At 38.0% G+C, this 18,558-nt stretch overlaps 1 protein-coding gene across 25 annotated transcripts in view; it reads right to left on the reverse strand.

The window, feature by feature from the left end:
• sox6 (SRY-box transcription factor 6) overlaps positions 1-18,558 on the reverse strand; it is a 630,558-nt gene that overhangs the window by 334,058 nt on the left and 277,942 nt on the right. For all 25 annotated transcript variants that reach the window (XM_063061910.1, XM_063061919.1, XM_063061914.1 and 22 more), the window contains one exon: positions 12,781-12,988. In XM_063061910.1, coding sequence (XP_062917980.1) covers positions 12,781-12,988 — 208 coding nt within the window. The remainder of the gene's footprint in view (positions 1-12,780; positions 12,989-18,558) is intronic.

Consider the following 18,558-nt stretch of genomic DNA (forward strand, 5'->3'; position numbering starts at 1 on the left):
CCAGAGACTTCATAGCCATTCACCAGACCACTAATGGCTGCTAATTATATGCGCATCAGAAATGTGAATGTGCACAAGTAGCTCATCTACTGGGAAAACCACAATTAAGTTCATAGCAGCACAATGTGTAAACTGATTGTTTTATCATTTACTGTAATTATTCAGTCCTACATGCATTTGCCTATTATGAACACAGATTGACGACCGAAAAATAACTTGACTAAGATTAGCTAAAAGCAGCACAAGAGTCAGGATCATAACTGGAACTGCACTGATCCAGGTGGCTCAGTTTCACAAAAGGCAATAAATGTATCAATTAAGCCACCTTGGCACTGCAACAAGTAAATTTTCATTTGATATCCAAGTTTAATAGTTACAGATGGCAAATTAATGCAATGTGGTGACTTGGTCCTGCATACATCTGATGTAATTTTTAGAATTCAAAATTGTCTTACCTCAGTTATATATTATGTATGGACAAGGGCAAAGGTGTCAATTTTACAGTTCTAGAATCATTTCTCATTACATATAAATATCAATGTTCACTGAAATTAAGAACAGAAATAGCTTAATGAACAGAATGCACTTTATGCTGGTCTAACAGAAGTCAGACCAAAATACTGAGCAGGTCAGGCACCAACTGTGGTACAAGAAATAGAGTTCATGTTCTGGGCCAATGACTGAATGGAGGAGTTAGAAATCAAAGATGGTTTAAGTTGCGGAGAAGGGTGAGATGATGAAAGGGGAGAGTGAATGACACAAGAGAAGGTGATGTCAGCTGAGAGGGAGAGAGAGAGAGCTGTTATTCATAGTTGATAATTCTGCAGGAGATATAGCTGGAAGGAGATGAATGAGGATTGGAGAAAAAGAAACAAAGACAATGCTAGAAATGTGAGAAAGCAGTTGCTCAAAATCTGGAATCAAAGAGATTGTTGAAATTATCCAGGCTGACCTATCAAAATAAGATCCCGCTAGAATTAAATTTTGGATTTGCCTAGAAATCTTTATCTTCTATTCATTGCTGTAAATACTAAACCTTTCAGAATGGGTTGTCAGCCAGCTCTTAAGTTTGTTCCCAAATGGCCATTCTTTACGTGTGAAGGTGCCCAAATGAAAAGTACTGACAGCATACTTGACTAAGGCTATCACTGTTAAACTGAGTCCTGTCTTCACCACATATATACATCCACACTTTCCAACAACACTTAGTAATCAGGAGCTGGATCTCCAAATGATGTTATTTCTTACCCAAGCTCAGGGGGATAGCCGACTAAGTACACCACTATTGCTGTGTGATTATTAAAAACACAAGGAAATCTGCAGATGCTGGAAATCCAAAGCAACACACACAAAATGCTGGAAGAACTCAGCAGGTCAGGCAGCATCTATGGAAATGAATAACTGATTATTAAAGCTGGGATTTCCTGGTATTATTCAATTGCAGCTTCTCAAAGAGCCCCTCTGAACAGTTAGTTATGAGAAGTTGTAAGTTATAATAAGAGTTACAATAAAAATTAAATTGTAATCTTCTTATAACTGAATGAAGAATGAATTGGACTTTGGTTGTCCTCTTTAATATTTAGAACAAATTAAGTTTAAAAACCTTATTTTTCCCATACCTTGAAATGCAATTTCATTAAACGAATGACAAAGACAAACAAGCAGTGAACGTCTGTGGTATATGACTCCATTGCACATGAACCTGAGCACTGCTGGCTGGTTACGTTGGTCGTGTTCACGAGTGCTATAGCAGTCATATTCCACAGCTGGCAAGCATCTGTTCTATTTATTCCATGAGGCTTTTTTTTTACTGTGGGTTCAGAGACTCATCTATGTTGTTCAATTTTTCAGCCGCAGCTTTATGGGTTAGAACCAGGGCCTAATAAAGATGCATATTTCAAAGTGCTTTTTTTAAAAAGGGGCATGTCACAGCTAAAAGGGATTACATTTAATACAGTACTTGTCAAGCTTAGAAATACATATGAATTATGTAAATTGAAATAAAGTAGTCACATTGATTTTGTTTTCAGAAAATTTTTAGTTGGGAATGAATCTACATTTAATTTGAGAACACTTCAGGCAACAATTCACAGACTATGTCACAATATTCTTTACAGTATTTATTTTTATCATTGCTTCATTTGCGTAAACTATTTTAGAATTAGAATCAAGTTTATTATCACTGTCTTATATAATAAATTTGGTGTTTTGCAGTAGCAATACAGTGCAAAGACATACAATTACTATAAATTTTAAAATAAAAGTGGGTTGATGAAACATTCAGAGATCTGGTGGTGGAGGGGAAGAAGCGGTTTCTGAATTGTAGAGTCTTCAGTCTACTGTACCTTGTCTATGATGGTAGTATTATGACAAGGGTATGTCCTGCATGGTGAAAGTTCTTAATGATGGATGCCACCTTCTCCAGGAACTACCCATTAAAGATGTCCTCAACGGAGGGGAGGGTTGTGCCTGTGATGGAGCTGGATGAGCTCTTGCAATCTTGTACATTGGAGGCTCCATACTAGGTTGTGATGCAACCAGTCATAAAGCTCTCTGTACACCTACAGAAATTTGCAAGTGTCTTTGGTGATACACCAAATTTCCATGAACTTCGAACAAAGCAGAGTGCCTTTATCCTGATTACATCGATGTCTTGAGCCCAGGAGAAGTCTCCCCCAAAAGAAACATGAAGCTGCTCATCCTTTCCATCACTGACCCCCTCAATGAGGACTGGTGTGCATTCTACCAACTTCACCTTCTTAAAGTCCACAATCAGTTCCTTTGTCTTGCTGCTGTTCAGTACGAGGCTATTGTTGTGGTATCACTCAATCAGCCAATCTATCTCACTCCAGTACACCTCTTTACCGCTAATTACACCGCATCAAATATGTTTCATATTTTAATTACAAAAAGGCTCTTTTTTTGAACATCACATTTGCAAGATCCTACATTCATTAACAGTAATCAGATATTAAAATACTAAAAAGAAATTTGTAGACAAGGATAAAAAATATAGTTTAATTTTAGGGCTAAGATTGCTGTCAAAGCAATTATGTAATTCACAACCTAAATGTATTGCCAATGCATCAAATAGCAGTAAAATCCAATCCAAATCCTTCAGAATTTTCTTATTAAAATAAAACTAAATTCACACTACATTTAAATCTCCAGCTATGATAAAATAAGATATGATTAAATCATACCCCCTTCTTGAAGTGCGATCATATCTGCTTCCTGACAAAAATTGGTACAGTTTCCTTTACAGGATGCCTTTAATGATGAGGGCCAAGTAAACCACAACATGATTGCTAAGAGTTAATACTCAATGTTTCATCAGTGGTTTTCATATGTCACATTGGGACATCCCATTATTCTTCATATAATTTGGTCATCACTCCCTTTAATTCCACCGGAAATAGTGTATTTGATTGATCAGATCTAAATTTTTCTTTAAGTGACAGAGTTAAGATAAATAAATATGCCATTATCAATAATTAAAAATGCTAGCAAACTGAAATCTAATGATAGGCAAAGATGAAAATGATTACAATAGAAAAAGAACGATTGGAGTGTGTAGCAAAATCAACATCAGTAAATAGGGACTATGGAACAAAAATCAACTAGGACATCCTCCAGCTTGTTGGAAAATCTACTGAACAATACACAGTAACAATAATTAGAATGTTAAAACCTATTATCCCCTTTATACTTGATTGATCATCAGTAGATCCAACAATTATGCAAACGCATCCACTTCCCTGGCATTTCTTGACAATCAGAACAGTTTTTTTTAGTTTATCCAAAATGTAAATGTTTTAAATTAAGCCTAGTTAAAATGCAAACAGTTTGCAAAAATAACAACATATGGATTTAAAGACAGCATCTGAACTGCATATAACATCAGCCAGAGAATTTAGAATCATCAGTTTCTATGCCAATGCGACTGGCAATTCCTGCGGGCTTGAGCAAGCTACAGAACTGCATATGGTGAGGTATGAGGACAGCTGATCTACTGTAACTCAGGGCATTATCTGAATCAAGGCTGTTTCTTTAACCCCTGTAGTATTATTGTAAGTTGACTTCTACAGCAAAATTATCTGGAAAACATATTTTAATCCAGATTATTTTAAATGTAAAATCCTCCTTTAATAATCAATAGCAAGGCACATTAATTAATGCAATGGAAAATACTTGAGTGGTAGTTAAATTTTTCCCAATATTGAAAGCAATTTTCTTGCTGTTTTATAGTGCTTTGTTGGATTCTCCTCTGTCTTTCTAGCAATAAGCTACTGCCCCAGGGCACAAATGTCTTTATTTTAAGTATGCTGTATATACTAAAAGGTCCCAAATTGTGCACAAACTGTACATTGTAGCATTGTAAGTGTGGAGATTCAATTCATTAAGTTGGCTAACAGTAGTCAAGCCTGGATGTCTATGTGGATGCCATAATTGGCCATGCTAACTGAGGAAGAGAGGTTGTGTTGTGCTAATTGAATGGAAATGAATTTTAAATATCTGTATCACAATCAGGGCATGGTGTCATTTGTTAGAATAACCATCAATGAAAAACTACTGGCTGACTGATATCCAATAGTAGTATGCACAAAGTTAAAAATGATTAAACTGGAGGGCAAAGGATTGGAGTCCAAGAGTTCTTTAATTTCAGCTGTGACATTCACATTTTGTATTTAATCTCTGAATTTCGGCCACTCTTTCTCTATTGCAGGTTTTTTTTATGTTTCTCAGTAGTTACGTAATGTTGTTCCCCTAACTTCTTAAACACAAAATACTCTGCAGATGCTGGGGTTAAAGCAACACTCACAACACGCTAGAGGAACTCAGCAGGCCGGGCAGCATCCGTGGAAAGAGTTCCTCCAGCGTGTTGTGAGTGTTCCCCTAGCCTCCAGTTCATCCACCCTACATTTTAAATAAGTTCAAAATTCAAAGTAAAGTTATTAACAAAGTACATATGTGTAACTATATAAAATCCTGAGATTCATTTTCTTGCTGGCATACTCAAAAATCCGTAACAGAATAATGACCATAATAGAATCAATGAAAGAGCGGACCAAGCTGGGCATTCAACCAGTCCGTAAAAGATAACAAACTGTTCAAATACAAAATGAAAGAAACGAGATGAAGTATCCTTGAAAGTGAGAAGTGAGTCCATAGGCTCTGGGAACATTTCACTGGGTGGGGGTGGGGGCAAGTGAGCATGAGTGAAGTTTACCCTTCGGTTCAAGAGCCTGTTTGTTAAAAGGTGATAACTGTTTCTGAACCTGGTGGTGTGAGTCCTGGGGCTCCTGTACCTTCTTCCTGATGGCAGCAGCAAAAAAAAAGAGCATGACCTGGGTGGTGTTTCTATACCAGGCTGTGATGCAGCCAGTCAATATACTCTCTACTACACATCTATAAATGTTTGTCAAAGTTTTAGATGTCATGCCAAATCTTCACGAACTTCCAAGGAAGTAAGTGCTTTCTTCGTAGTTGCACTTAACGTGCTTGGCCCAGGACAGGTCCTCTGAAGTGTTAACAGTGAGTAATTTAAAGTCTCTGACCCTCTCCATCTCTGATTCTCTGATGAGAACTGGCTTATGGACCTCCGGTTTTCTCCTCCAGAAGTAAATAATGAGCTCCTTGGTCTTACTGACATCGAATAAGGGGTTTGTTTTTATGGCACCACTCAGCCAGATTTTCAATCTCCCTCCTATATGCTGATTCATCACCACCTTTGATTCGGCCTACGACAGTGGTGTCAGCAGCAAACTTGAACGTGGCATCGGAGCTGTGCTTAGCTTCACCGTCATAAGTGTAAATCTAGAAGAGCAGGGGCTAAGCACGCAGCCTTGTCAATAAAATTTACAAACACTATGACCAATTTGAGCACTTTGCACTGAAATAGAATCCTTTTTTGCATGCACTAATTGTGTTTTCTCATAAAAATCATGTATAATTTACGTTTAATTTTTTTATCTTGTGAATGTTGCTTATGTGCTTGTGATGCTCCTGCAAGTTTTCCATTGAGCCTACGTATACTTGTGCATATGACAATATGCTCGACTTTGACTATGAATATGAATTTCATACAGGTATTTGACACTTGCATTGAGTCCTCCTCTAAACTCAGGGGCAGATCTTCTGCTTAAAATTCAGCAGGTGTGTTGGATTTGATGGTCTTTAAGCACTTAACTGAGCAGAAGCTCAGGACTGTTATGTGCCGGCAGAAGTGCAGTCTTCTGCTCCAGCAAGCATTTGGCTCTGGATGCCAGCACTCCACCAAGAGTCCAAGGGGAGAGCAGAAACTTACTCTGATTTTCCAACACTCAGGCAGGAAAATGTGCCTGCTAAATCTGCTAATCTGGTGCATGTACAGCCGTCTATTGAAATGATCATGAAATGCCTACCGGGAGCACCTTTTCATTTCAATTAATTGTAATGTAAATGTATATAATTGTTTTAAACGTGCATGAGTACACTTTAGTGATTCAATATGTTAGAAAATATCTGTTTTTAATCATTTTATTGTGTTTTTAATACTCTCTGAGTGACAAATCTTGAGTTTAGTGACAGCTTTGACAGCCAGTGATTGAGGGCAGTACCTTGCCAGCTGTCAATGCCTTTGTGGGAACAAAGTCTATTAGTTGTCCCCACAGAGACCCTCCACTAGTATTGAACTGGGCTGTGGCCTCCTAGAAGAAGACAGCACACCATCTCAAATAAGCAGCACAGTGGCTTCCAATTGGTTCATGATGAAGTCCTTTATTTCTTAGATTTCAGTGCAATTCTTGACTGCATTTCCTTACAATCTGTCTTTGCTTACATTTCTTAACCATAATATTGGTGGTTCTCTGTGGCACACTTCCTGATTTCCACCTGTATTTCTCAACTTTGCATTAAAAGCATTAACCAGGCTAGTTTGCAGAGCAACATTGTGCTTTTCCTGTGACCAGCACCATCTGATGACTTCCTATGGCTGTTAACCGATAATCCTCACATGCCTGCATCAAACCCGGTCAAAGGGATGTCAATGCTTTAAATGTGCATCATTTCTGATCAAGGGTTTTCAACCTGAAATATTTACTCTGTTTCTCTTTCCACAGATGCTGCCTGACCTGCTGACTGTTTCCAGCATTTCCCACTTTTATTACTTTAGTGTGAAGTATAACCTCTGAAGTCTGTGGAACAAAAGTATTCCAAATAGCAGACGATTTCCCTCCACGACTCTCTGAGAAAGTGGGGAACTGCGTACGAGGCAAGTTACAGCAGTGGTTTGCCATTGCCTTCTGCCGGGTGAGCTTCCAAAGAGACACCAGCTCGTAACCCAGCACAGATGGAAAGCGTGCAGGAGAGCCAGCTGGATTCGAACCCAGGACCTTTCGTCCCGAAGTCCGACGCTGGTGCCACTACACCATCAGCGAGTCATTCCAAATAAACAGAGAATAAATACTGTCCTAAATGTGGAATAAGAACATTTTAATGTTTTCCTATAAAATATTGGAGCTTTAAACTTAAACCGTTTTTTATTAACAGAAGTTCCAGCTGTATTCACCTCATAAATAATACATATGTATAGAAAATACTACACACAGTTCTTACTTACAGGACCTTCCTTCCCTTTTTGCGAATAGCACTTTATTGCTACGGTGACAATTCAAACTAATGGAGTTCTCTGGAGCCATTTTCATTCATTACAGTGGTCATAAGCACTTAAGACTCTTTCAGACTCACTAAGGATCCCAGTTACCAAAACAGCAGAGATTGTGAGCAACAATGTCCATTTACACAAGCTGAATTCAGCTGATCCAGCTTTCTATTCAAGGCAACTAAACTGATGCATCAAGATTTATCTTTTAAGATTTTCTTTTCTTTAAAATGAAAATGGACATAAAATGTTCTTAGCGTAACACATGATCAAATTACCAGCTACAATGACAAGGACAGAGCAGGAACTGTTTGCAGCACTGTACCAAATGCTGTTAGACAGCAAGTGGGCTGAGGAGGGGGAAAAATGATCAGCCATGATAGAGTGGCAAAGAACACTAATGGGCCAAATGGCCTAATTAAGGTGCTATAGTGCCAAAATACAGTACAGGTGCTATTTCCTTTTTTATTGACATTTTTGGCAAGGGAGAGGGAAGAGTCCAAAAAAAATATGCTCCTAAAACAAATCTAACTAGCAAATTCATCCAATGGATAACTGGGAAATGCCACTACCCAGTGACCAATTGAACTGTCCACAGAGAAAGGAAATCCTGGGTTCAACTCTTCAACAGAGTGAAAGAATTGGATCTCAGGATAACAGTGTCAGCACAACAGTTGTCTTTGGGCCCCTGATGCATGAAGGAGAAATCAGCCAGCTCCTCCCATTCCTGGTTAATACGTGACTATTCAGAGGAGGTGATAAAAAAGACTGATTTATTTCCTAAACTGGTATAATTTGAATAACTGGGATTCTGACACCACTTTGTCAAGTTCCTCCATGGAGCTTCTCCCTCCTATTTTTGGAGTTTCCTTCAGTGCAATAAGACTTCTAATTCTGGCTTCTCAAACATCTCTCTTTTTCCCTTTCCCCACTAATGATGGCTGTGCATTTCACTGTCCAGAAATCATGTTGTGATTTACTGCTGAAGCTTTACTCTCCTCCCACTCTTCCTTTAAACCCCTTCTTAAGAACCAATTTCTTGGCCAAGTTTTGATGACTCCTCCATCATTTGGCTCAATATGCTTTTTATTTTCCTTATGCCTTTGTGGATCATGCAAAGACATTTTTAAGGGTAATGTACAAATTGCTATTGTGTTGTGATTATTTGCAGAGGCAGCTACTGAGATACTGGCAGCGATACCTCTTGACAATATGATGCATATTTTCTGGCAATAAAATATGTTTACTGGTGTGAAAATCCTCTTCTGTGAGGCAACCAATTAGTCAAGGTGCATGGGATCAATATATAACATGTTGCAGCCAAAAAGACTGCATGCTAGCAACAGAAACAGCGCCTTTCTCCAACATGATGCAGCATTCTTCAGAGAATAATATATATTGAACTATTTTACAATAAAGCCTCTGTAAAGTAAGTCAAGCACTTTAATAGTTTCTGATTTGTCGTGCAGCTTAGAGGTTTTTCTGAAAGGAAAAATTCTTCAGAGAGAGCTGCCATCATCTGTTTATGGTAGTTAATAGATACGAACTGGTGGAGACAGTAACAATGGTAAATATTAATGCACAATCAAAATTTGTCATGCCAATGGGTATATCCATTCAAACCTACAGGCTCCCACACAGTAACTTTCTGATTTTGTCAGTGGCATAAGATACGAAAAGCAAGGAAACAGAGATGCAAATCCCTTTAACGTACTCACTCAAGAGCTACATTAGCAGATTATCAAAGACCTTGAAGTATATTTTCTTACCCGCTTTCTGAAGTTAAAACTGCAGCAAGTAATAAGGAATTAGAAATTAATAACAAAGTGAACATAAACAGGACATCATAAACATGAGATATTCTGCAGATGCTAGAAGTCTAGAGCAACACACACAATGCTGAGGAACTGAGCAAGTCAGCTGGCATCTATGAAGGGGAATAAACAGTCCAAGTTTCAGGACAAAACCCTTCATCAGGACTGTAAATGAAGGGGGCCAAAGCCATAATAAGAAGGTGAGGGGAGGAGAAAGAAGACAAGCTGACAGATTTTAGGTGAGAACAAATGAGAGGGGAACATGGGTGGGTAGAGGAAGTGAGATAAAGTAAGAAGCTGGGAGGGATAGGTGGAAGACGTAAAGGGCTGAAGAAGAACAGTGGACCACGGAAGAAAGGGAAGGAGGAGTGGAACTAGAGGGAGGTAATGGGCAGGTATGGAAAAGAGGAGTGTGAACGTAACAAGAATGAGGAATGGAAAAAGAAGGAAGGAGGGAGAAGGAGAATTTACTCAAAGTTAGAGACATTAATATTCAGGTTGGAGGCTGCCGAGATGGAATATGAGGGGTTGTTCCTCCATTATAAGTTTGGCCTCATCATGGCAGTCGAGAAGACATGTCAGAATGGGAAGTCATATTGAAATTGGTAGTCAGCGTGGGAAATCCTGCTTTTTTGCAGCAGACAGATCAACGGTGCTCAACAAAGCAGCTTCCCAATCTGATAATGAATTTGAACTTGATATATTATTGCTAAGATTCCTTTCCAACATCTTCTCATAATGCTTGACCTGAACTCAATGACAATGCCTGATCACTCTTATAGGAGAAGCTAGTCTTGGGCAGCCTACCAATATCTTGCCTCTGTCTAGATTGTGATGACAGTCCTTTCTGGTATGCCAGTCTAATGCATAAACTCGGGTGTTACTCATCAGAATGGGTATGAACCTATACAGAATGTTTGATACAGTGAATACCGAACTCTATTGCAAAGGGTGGACTTCCATCTCAGATCTCGTTTTTACTCCATTTCATCTCATATATTTTTCAAGATAAGCAAGATAGAGAAGTCTTCCTTATTTGATGAAATATTTCTTCACCCAGATACACATCCATAATTCTTTCAAGGCAAGAAAAGTGTTGAGCTGAACCCAATTGTGTTTATTCAATAAATGCAACTGGATTATTGGTTATAACTGGAATATAGTTTCAATCTATCCAGATTGATAGACTCATCAGCTCTTAGGTGAGAGCATAAAGTAATTAACAGCTAAGTAATTAACTGATAATCAACAGATTTATGGCATAGAAGGAAATTACTTTGCAGTACTATTTCCATTGGTTTTCTGAAAGAGTTGTGCAGTTTGTTCCATGCAACCTCATCACCAGCTGCTTTGTCTTTATTTTTAAAGCATTAACCTTTCCCTTTTAAATATATTGTAGGTTAAGTTTTCTGTTGTATTTGCTGGGCTCTTCATGCTTAATCAGCTATGTTATAAAATTATTCTGACTTCTTTGTTTGCTCCTTTGGTGAGGACCTTCAATATTAGACCACACTATTTCAATTACTAGTAGAAATAATATTATTCAAATTATTTTATCAAACTATTATGAATACAAACAGAACTTCAACCTGATCTTAACCTTCTTTCTTTGAATGAAAGGCACCAATAGTCTGATAGTCCCCCATTGATTCAAATCAATAATTTCCTGACCATGTTTGTAAACTTCCTGGCTCAATTCCATTGCCTTGGTATTCTAAATAAAGTTGGGCACCCAATACAGAATGGAATATTTTAATTGATGGATGTTTCTTTAAGTTTTTATTCTATTTTGTAAATGGACTCTCTATTCCTTGGTTTTTTTTGGCCGAGTTTTCAATATAGTTCCACCTGCCCCACGCCCTCCCAAAAGTTTGACATACCTTCCTTCAACACCTCAAGGACAATGAAGATTCAATACAAAGTATATTCTTGATTGGCTCCATTAATGGTGAAAAGCATTCATCCCATTACATGGCTATAATAATGGTGAACTCTTAAGTCAACTTTTTAGTCTCAGTCTGCTCAGGATACCAACACTTCTGTCAGGCCAAAGACAAGCACAAAATAGGTTCTACTTTTAACATTTCCTGTAAAACTAGCTTGCAATGAACATCAGTCAAAACATTTTACTTTTAACAAATTTGCAATCAGTTTCAAGAAGGCATTTTCTGAGATGGTTCTGTTAACAGACATAAAAATACAATATTGCAGTTGTCTCTATTTCAGAGTAAACTTTTTTTTCCCACATGCAAAAGATAAATTCTACACACCTACAGGAACAAGTTCTTTGTTACATAGTGACTTCAAGATTCTAAGTATAAAGGCTGTAGTGTTAAGTGTGTTGTACAGCAATCTGAGACATGCACTTTGCTATTCTGATTAATATTATTGTTGTTTGCTCATTGTTAAAATTGCAAACCTTGTTGAGAATGATGGGTGGTTTCAGACAATTTTTGCTGGTCTAGAATCTGGTTTTGGACATACTGTATGTCTTATCGATGAAGTCCACTCAGTAGTTTAATGAAATGCACAGAGCAACGGAGACTTGGTGCTACCTGCTTATCCATGCAGCTGGAAAGATAGGTCACCTATCAGTTTTAATAGTCACACATAAAATAAACCCTGATAGTTTAAACCAAGTCTCTGGTGTCAAAAGCCCACAAAGCTCAATTTGAATAATAAATTAGTCTTAGAAGCTTTATGATCTCACACACTGGAGATATACTGATATAGGGAAGCCAATATAAAGATGCTTTAATTACACATTCAACAGACAAAAAAGTTTCTTTTCATTCCCAAGAAAAGGTTAAAATTATAATCAAACAAAGCCTTTTGTGAGGAAAGGTTAGCTATTAAGTAATTTGTCCTGCCTTTGCTTGTGATGCAGCATTCTCAAATATCTCAATTCAAACAAAATCAACTTCCAAAGGTATATATACAATACAAAACTGACTTATTTATGTTCTGGCAGAAAAGTTTTCTGAAAATTCTCTTACTCTAATCTAGTTACTGTAGTCACTGCTGATCTCTTTTGTCAATATGAATAAGTTGTAATAACTGACTCTCTCGCTAAGATGTGGAAGTTGAATGATATGGGGCAATGTCCCTTTCCTTGGTACATAATTGTAAATCATAGATAAGATGGATCTTATTAGCTTAATGTTACACCGTGGACACTAGCTAAACCTCAAAACACTATCACCATGACAACCTTTGGAGATCGTTTTCAGCCATGCCAGTCCTATACACTTGCAATGGCTATCTAACCAAATTGGTTTTATTACCCATGTATGAACCCAAAAGGGTAAAGGTGCCCCTGCCTACCGTCTTGTTCAGTCTTTGTCATTTCTTCGAGCTTCTTCTGTTTCAATGAGTCCACCACGTCAGCTAAGCTTCCTTTGCGCCTCTCAGGTGTTCCAAAACCTACACCAGTCATCATGTCACTGCGCTCGCGGGCCCCTTCTTCTGGCTTGTGCGGTGAGGTAGTTGCATTGCGGAAGGGGTACAAGGAACAGACTTTGTTGTCAGAATCCTATTAAGAAGAGAAAAATAATTATATATTGATACAATCCCATTCAGCATCAACACAAAATTGCTGCAGTATCTTTTATGAAGTCATTTTCAAATGCTTAATACACACTACACACCCCCATCCAATCCAACTAATTTCTTCCTCCTCCTCCCATATTTGGGAGAACCAAACGATTTAGTATGTTATCAGCATGAACACCATTCATGCCATTTACTTATATGACATTCAGTAGAATTTTAATAGTGATGATTCCTTCTTTCCTGTTAAAAAAAGACTTAAGGAAAAGCTCATGGAAAGTTGTGTTCTCATAAATCAATCGAGGCTGGAGTCTTAACCTTTGTGAATATTACCATATCAAGTATTGTGATGTATGTCTGTTTGATTGGTTAGTTTACAAAAAGCATCGTTGTTAGATGAAGTCATAAATACCTATCAGATGATTAGACACCTCAGCAACATCAATTTGAACACAAGAGATTCTGCGGATGCTAGAAATTCAGAATAACACACACAAAATGCTGGAGGAACTCAGCAGGTCAGGCAGCAACTATGGAAATGAATAAACAGTTGACGTTTTGGGCCAATACTCTTCATGAACAACCTACCAATTATTATGAAAAAAAAGTAGCATTAACAACACATAATAGATTTACTAAGAAATGCAGTGAATCCCTTAACTTATAGAGTCATAGAGTCACAATATAATGAACCATCCCTTCAGCCCAATGAGTCTGCACCAATCACTGAACAATCCTGTACTAATTCTATTTTATTCTCTCCACAGTCTCAATAACTCTATCATTCACCCACACACTAACAGCCAATCAACCTATCAGTCTCTATGTCTGTAGGACATAGGAAGAAACCAGAATACTCAGACAAAATCCACATGGTGACATTGCATTGGAGATCACATCTGATTCCAGGTTACTGGAACTGTGACTATAATACTTACAAAGTATTTTCTAAAAAAAATGCATTTGGACAGATCATCCTCACTGAGGCAATATTCCCCCACCTGTAATTCTTTAGCCCAGCAATGAACTTCTGAAATCCTGCCACAAGAATCTGAAAGGCCTCCATTTTAGAATGGAAGCTATGCATTCAATGCCTCCTTCTGCCACCTCTATCATACACCCAGAATAGCATCACAAACTGATTAACAAATCTCAAGCAAATTTAGTATGCTGTACAGTCTGATAACTCACGCAAATCTGTTGTGAGTTGAAACAGTGATGTGAGCTCATTACATGAACGCTGCTTGGGTGGAGGCTTTAATCCCTAGCCTGCCTCATTTATAATCGGTCTGTAATCAATGCTAGTTATGCTGACAACAAGATCTTTTAATACTGACATCACATACAAATCTCAGTAACTTTCTCAAGGGTACACAATGCTGATGGTTTCATCCGTAAGGCTCGGACTAAGTCTCTTGTGAATTTAGCAAACAGAATTAGCCTGATTCTCATTACATTAAAGCTATAAAAGTTCTGTGAAAATGAAATTAGGGGCTGAAAAAAGGAAAGTATTGATAATCAGCATGAAGAGGCGTTCCTTGTGCCAAGTTATAATGAAAATTTTCGTTTAGATAAAACATGAAGGATGAGCTTCCACAGTTCTGGTATTTCCTGAGATTAACAACTCTTTCAGCACTCCCCCAAAAGTGAGATCCAATCACTATACACAGGTTTCTGCAGTGATTCAAGCAATGGGTGTTGTTTGACACTAAGACCAAGCCAAATATTACATCTTTCTTGTGAGGTTATGAGAAGTAACAGAAGAAGTCAAAAGTGTCACCCAAGACCCTCCATATGTAGAACTGCAGAGAATCACAGAACAAATTAGATCTCATTAATCCTCAAAAATAAAATCTGTATCTGTTGAATTTGAATACATTCTGTTGGTTGGGGATTTTTTTTAAGGTTGATTGAGATAGGAGCTCTGCAGAACTTCATTGTTCCCTGCAGGCACACTCCCTGACGAAACCTGGCGATGATGTTGATAGAGTGCATCTGTTCTCACTGCGTGTTTGCCTACTGACATATGTGGAGCAGCCAGTTACATAAGATTGTGTTGTATAGCCAGGAGCTGGTTGAATAAACAGAGCCAATAAGAGGCATGAAGGAGGAAACTAATTTTTACTGAAATTGTAGCATTCCCATCGCTGAAGCAGACATTTGTCAGTTCAAGTCCCAATTCAGAGATTTGAGATTTGGCTACCTCTTGAGGGAATGCTACTCTGTTGCAGGAGCCACCTTTCTGATGTACCATTAAAACCAGCTCTCACAGGTGAATATAAATAATCCCATGGAATAATTATGAAAAAATGTAAGCTATTCATCAAACAAATTCACTGAAATATCTTTTCATGTCACTGTCACAATACTCTTTGTTGTTCTACGATGCATAAATTGGACACATTTTTCCTTCATTACAATAGAATTCCTCTACATTGGCTTAAAGGTGACTTGGAATAGCCAGAAGTGCAAAATATAAATAAAAGCATTGTTTTCTTCATTTTTTAAATTATTGCACTTTTACATAAATTTATTCAAGAAGGGATAAAGAAAGTAACAAACTAAAGAACAAAGCAGGCTTGTGGAGCAAAGTAGCCTACTCCAGTTTGTAATTAATATGTTCACATAAAAATTAGCCTTTAATATGTTTACAGTTGAAAATAAATGCTACAACTTCATGCCCAACTGGTTGAAGTGAACCATTCACCTCTGCACCGGAACTTATCTTTTCTGTCCATCTTCATCATAATCAAATTATTGTGCAACATAAACTAGGAAATTTGAAATAAACGATGCCATTTCCCCCATAGCTTCCCGAGATTCTGCTATCGTCTGCTCAGTACAAACAAGTGCTTTTTCAATTTAAGGCAACATAATCCCATATGTGTAATATAATTCAGTTAATTACAAAGAGCTTAATTCTGCTCAGATTAATGTGGGTTTCTCTTCTACTACTACACACTCCTGTTATTTGCAGCCACAGAGATATCACACAGGCTCTCAAAGCACAAACAAGTGTAGACATCTTGGGATAATTTCTAACCAAAGATAATGGGTACAGGCAGTCACATCTTATAATGACCTTTATTTAAATATTTTAATTAAAGAGTATTAATTACACCATGTGTCAGAGGTTCAATTGTGGTTGCCGCTCAGTTATATGACTGTGATGTATTAACATAATCTCTGGTGTATATGCCCTTTTACTGGGATAAACCTATGTTTAGCCTGGAATTCCATTATCCTTGATGTAAGTCTGTACTGTTGCTGACTTGTTTTTGCCAGACAGATCCCGGTTCACATCTGCATTGAGGTCTGAGGTATATGTGTATGACAAACATAATAATCAGTCAGAGAGCAAAATGCTGCAAGTCTCTTCCCCTTGTTTATTGGCGAGACAGATAGCGGGGGAATTGTTTGGACTCAGCTGGGGCAAGAACTGGGCCAGTAAGGGAAGAGACACCAGAGGCCGTGTAGCACGGCATCCACGCTGGGTTGGGGGAAGGCCCCTCCCACTGGTGTTGTCCTCCAGTGTTTGATTAGTGGAATGACAAGCTTGAGTGTGTGTGTGTGCGTGCACGCACAAGTTCATCTGCAGACTGCTGAGAACTGCTTGTTCTCGTCAATTACACACATGCACCATCTATTTACAGGATATGTCACTCAGGGACTTGGACTATACATATTCTTTGCATGGCTGTATGTTTACTTGCTAACCTATCTGTACCTTGTGCTGTGTATAAGTTTTGCACCTTGACCTGGAGGAACACTGTTTCGTTTGGCTGTATTCATGTATGGTTGAATGATAATAAACTGGCAATTGAACTTGTGTTCGACCATTAAGGGCATGGTATCAAGCCAAATTCAAACAAGGCCATATTAAATAAATTTATCTTTGGTTGCCTGTACAAGGGTGGTAGCCATGGATCGCGCTCACCTCCACATGTTGTGATCCATTCACCTGAATGGACCAAACATGGGGTGGTTGTTGTGGTTGCAATGGACAGCCAATACTCTAGTATATATTTTGTGCATGGAGCCAAAGATGATTTAGCTTGACTTTTATGAGAGCAAACTAAAAGTGACCTCTAATAAATTAACTAGGGCAAAGATGTCACTGCAAAATCACATCATTGCTATGTACAAGCATTAATACCTAACAGCCAGTAATTGCATGTAATTTAACATTATCAGCTAGTTGCACAGATTCCACAAACACATTTGTTGTCCAGGCTCTCGTTGCCGCACCTTTAAGAGCTCAAATTTGACGTAAAAGATTAAACATTGAAAAGTCCAATTAAAGAAAGGAGAAGAGTGATTGGCTGTAAACCAAGACAGATAATCCTTATAAACATGCAGGAATGCTGTAAGCTTAAAGTGAATGCTGGCTGTTCTGCTGCACGTTTCATGTTACACATGGTGCAAAATTCTGGTCAGTAGGTTTGCTTCACCAGTGTACCCAAATCCTCGAGCTCCTCCCCTATCCCAGTATTGACAGAATTAAGGTATTGCTTTGCCTGAGCAAGCGATGTGTAAGGCGTGTATTGTTGTGTTACAATATGAACTGAGCGCCAGCCACAAAACAATACTTGCGTATTGTGTGCACAGTCAAGGTCTGTTTTTCAGATCTATTGGCAGACATTCAAAAAGCAATCCACACAAACACACACACACGTTCACAGGCAGAAGTTGTTAATCAACATGCACATTCGACTCACTGCTTGGGTAGAGAAGTAGAGTTTACAATGGGTTTGCACATCCAGGAGACATTTTGCACAATCGCCATAATTATCAAAATTCGATCTCTTCTATAGAGCATAGAGTCACAATTGATGCACACATCCAAATAATGACACTCTGGGTATTCCTTAGTCATCAATTACAATTCAACAAAAAAAAGAGTTTATCTGGAATCTTACTTTGTGAATCACAATTACACCGGCACCATGAACTCATCAACAGGGTTTAAAAGAGGGCAATCAGCTGCTAAATCTTATCCAAGAAATTTCATCTTTTCAATCTAGAATTCATGGTCCCAAAGACCAATGACATACTTCATTCAAGGAAAGCCATCTTTAAGTCGAGCTGATTGACAACATGCAGTTACTCTCCATAATCTTAAACAAGTAACATGTGAAAACAAAAAGAGGAGAAGCCAAAGAACAGGATTTTCCTGATTTCCAATGTCACAATCTAATGCAGTACTTTTAGGTTTTGCTATGGTGAACAGGTGTTAATCTAAACTCCCATGATATAATGACAATGATTATAGCTCCACGATTGCTTACAATAAAATGGCCTTAACTTTCCATGTAACTTCAATGATCATCCAAATATTTGCTGAGTTAAGTCACTATAGCTCACAGAATGTAAAATAGGAAAATATTCTGCTCAGTGAGGAAGGAGAGTATAGGAGTAAGGGGATATTACGAAAGCATAGAGAGTACAACAAAAACAGACAAGTAAAACCAAAGGAAATCTAAAAATATTTGATAAGTACTTAAAGAGCAAGAAGACAACTAATGAAAGAGTACGATATATTGTGGCCCAAAA

This window comes from Mobula hypostoma, chromosome 11, assembly GCF_963921235.1.
Source record: "Mobula hypostoma chromosome 11, sMobHyp1.1, whole genome shotgun sequence".
Taxonomy (NCBI): domain Eukaryota; kingdom Metazoa; phylum Chordata; class Chondrichthyes; order Myliobatiformes; family Myliobatidae; genus Mobula; species Mobula hypostoma.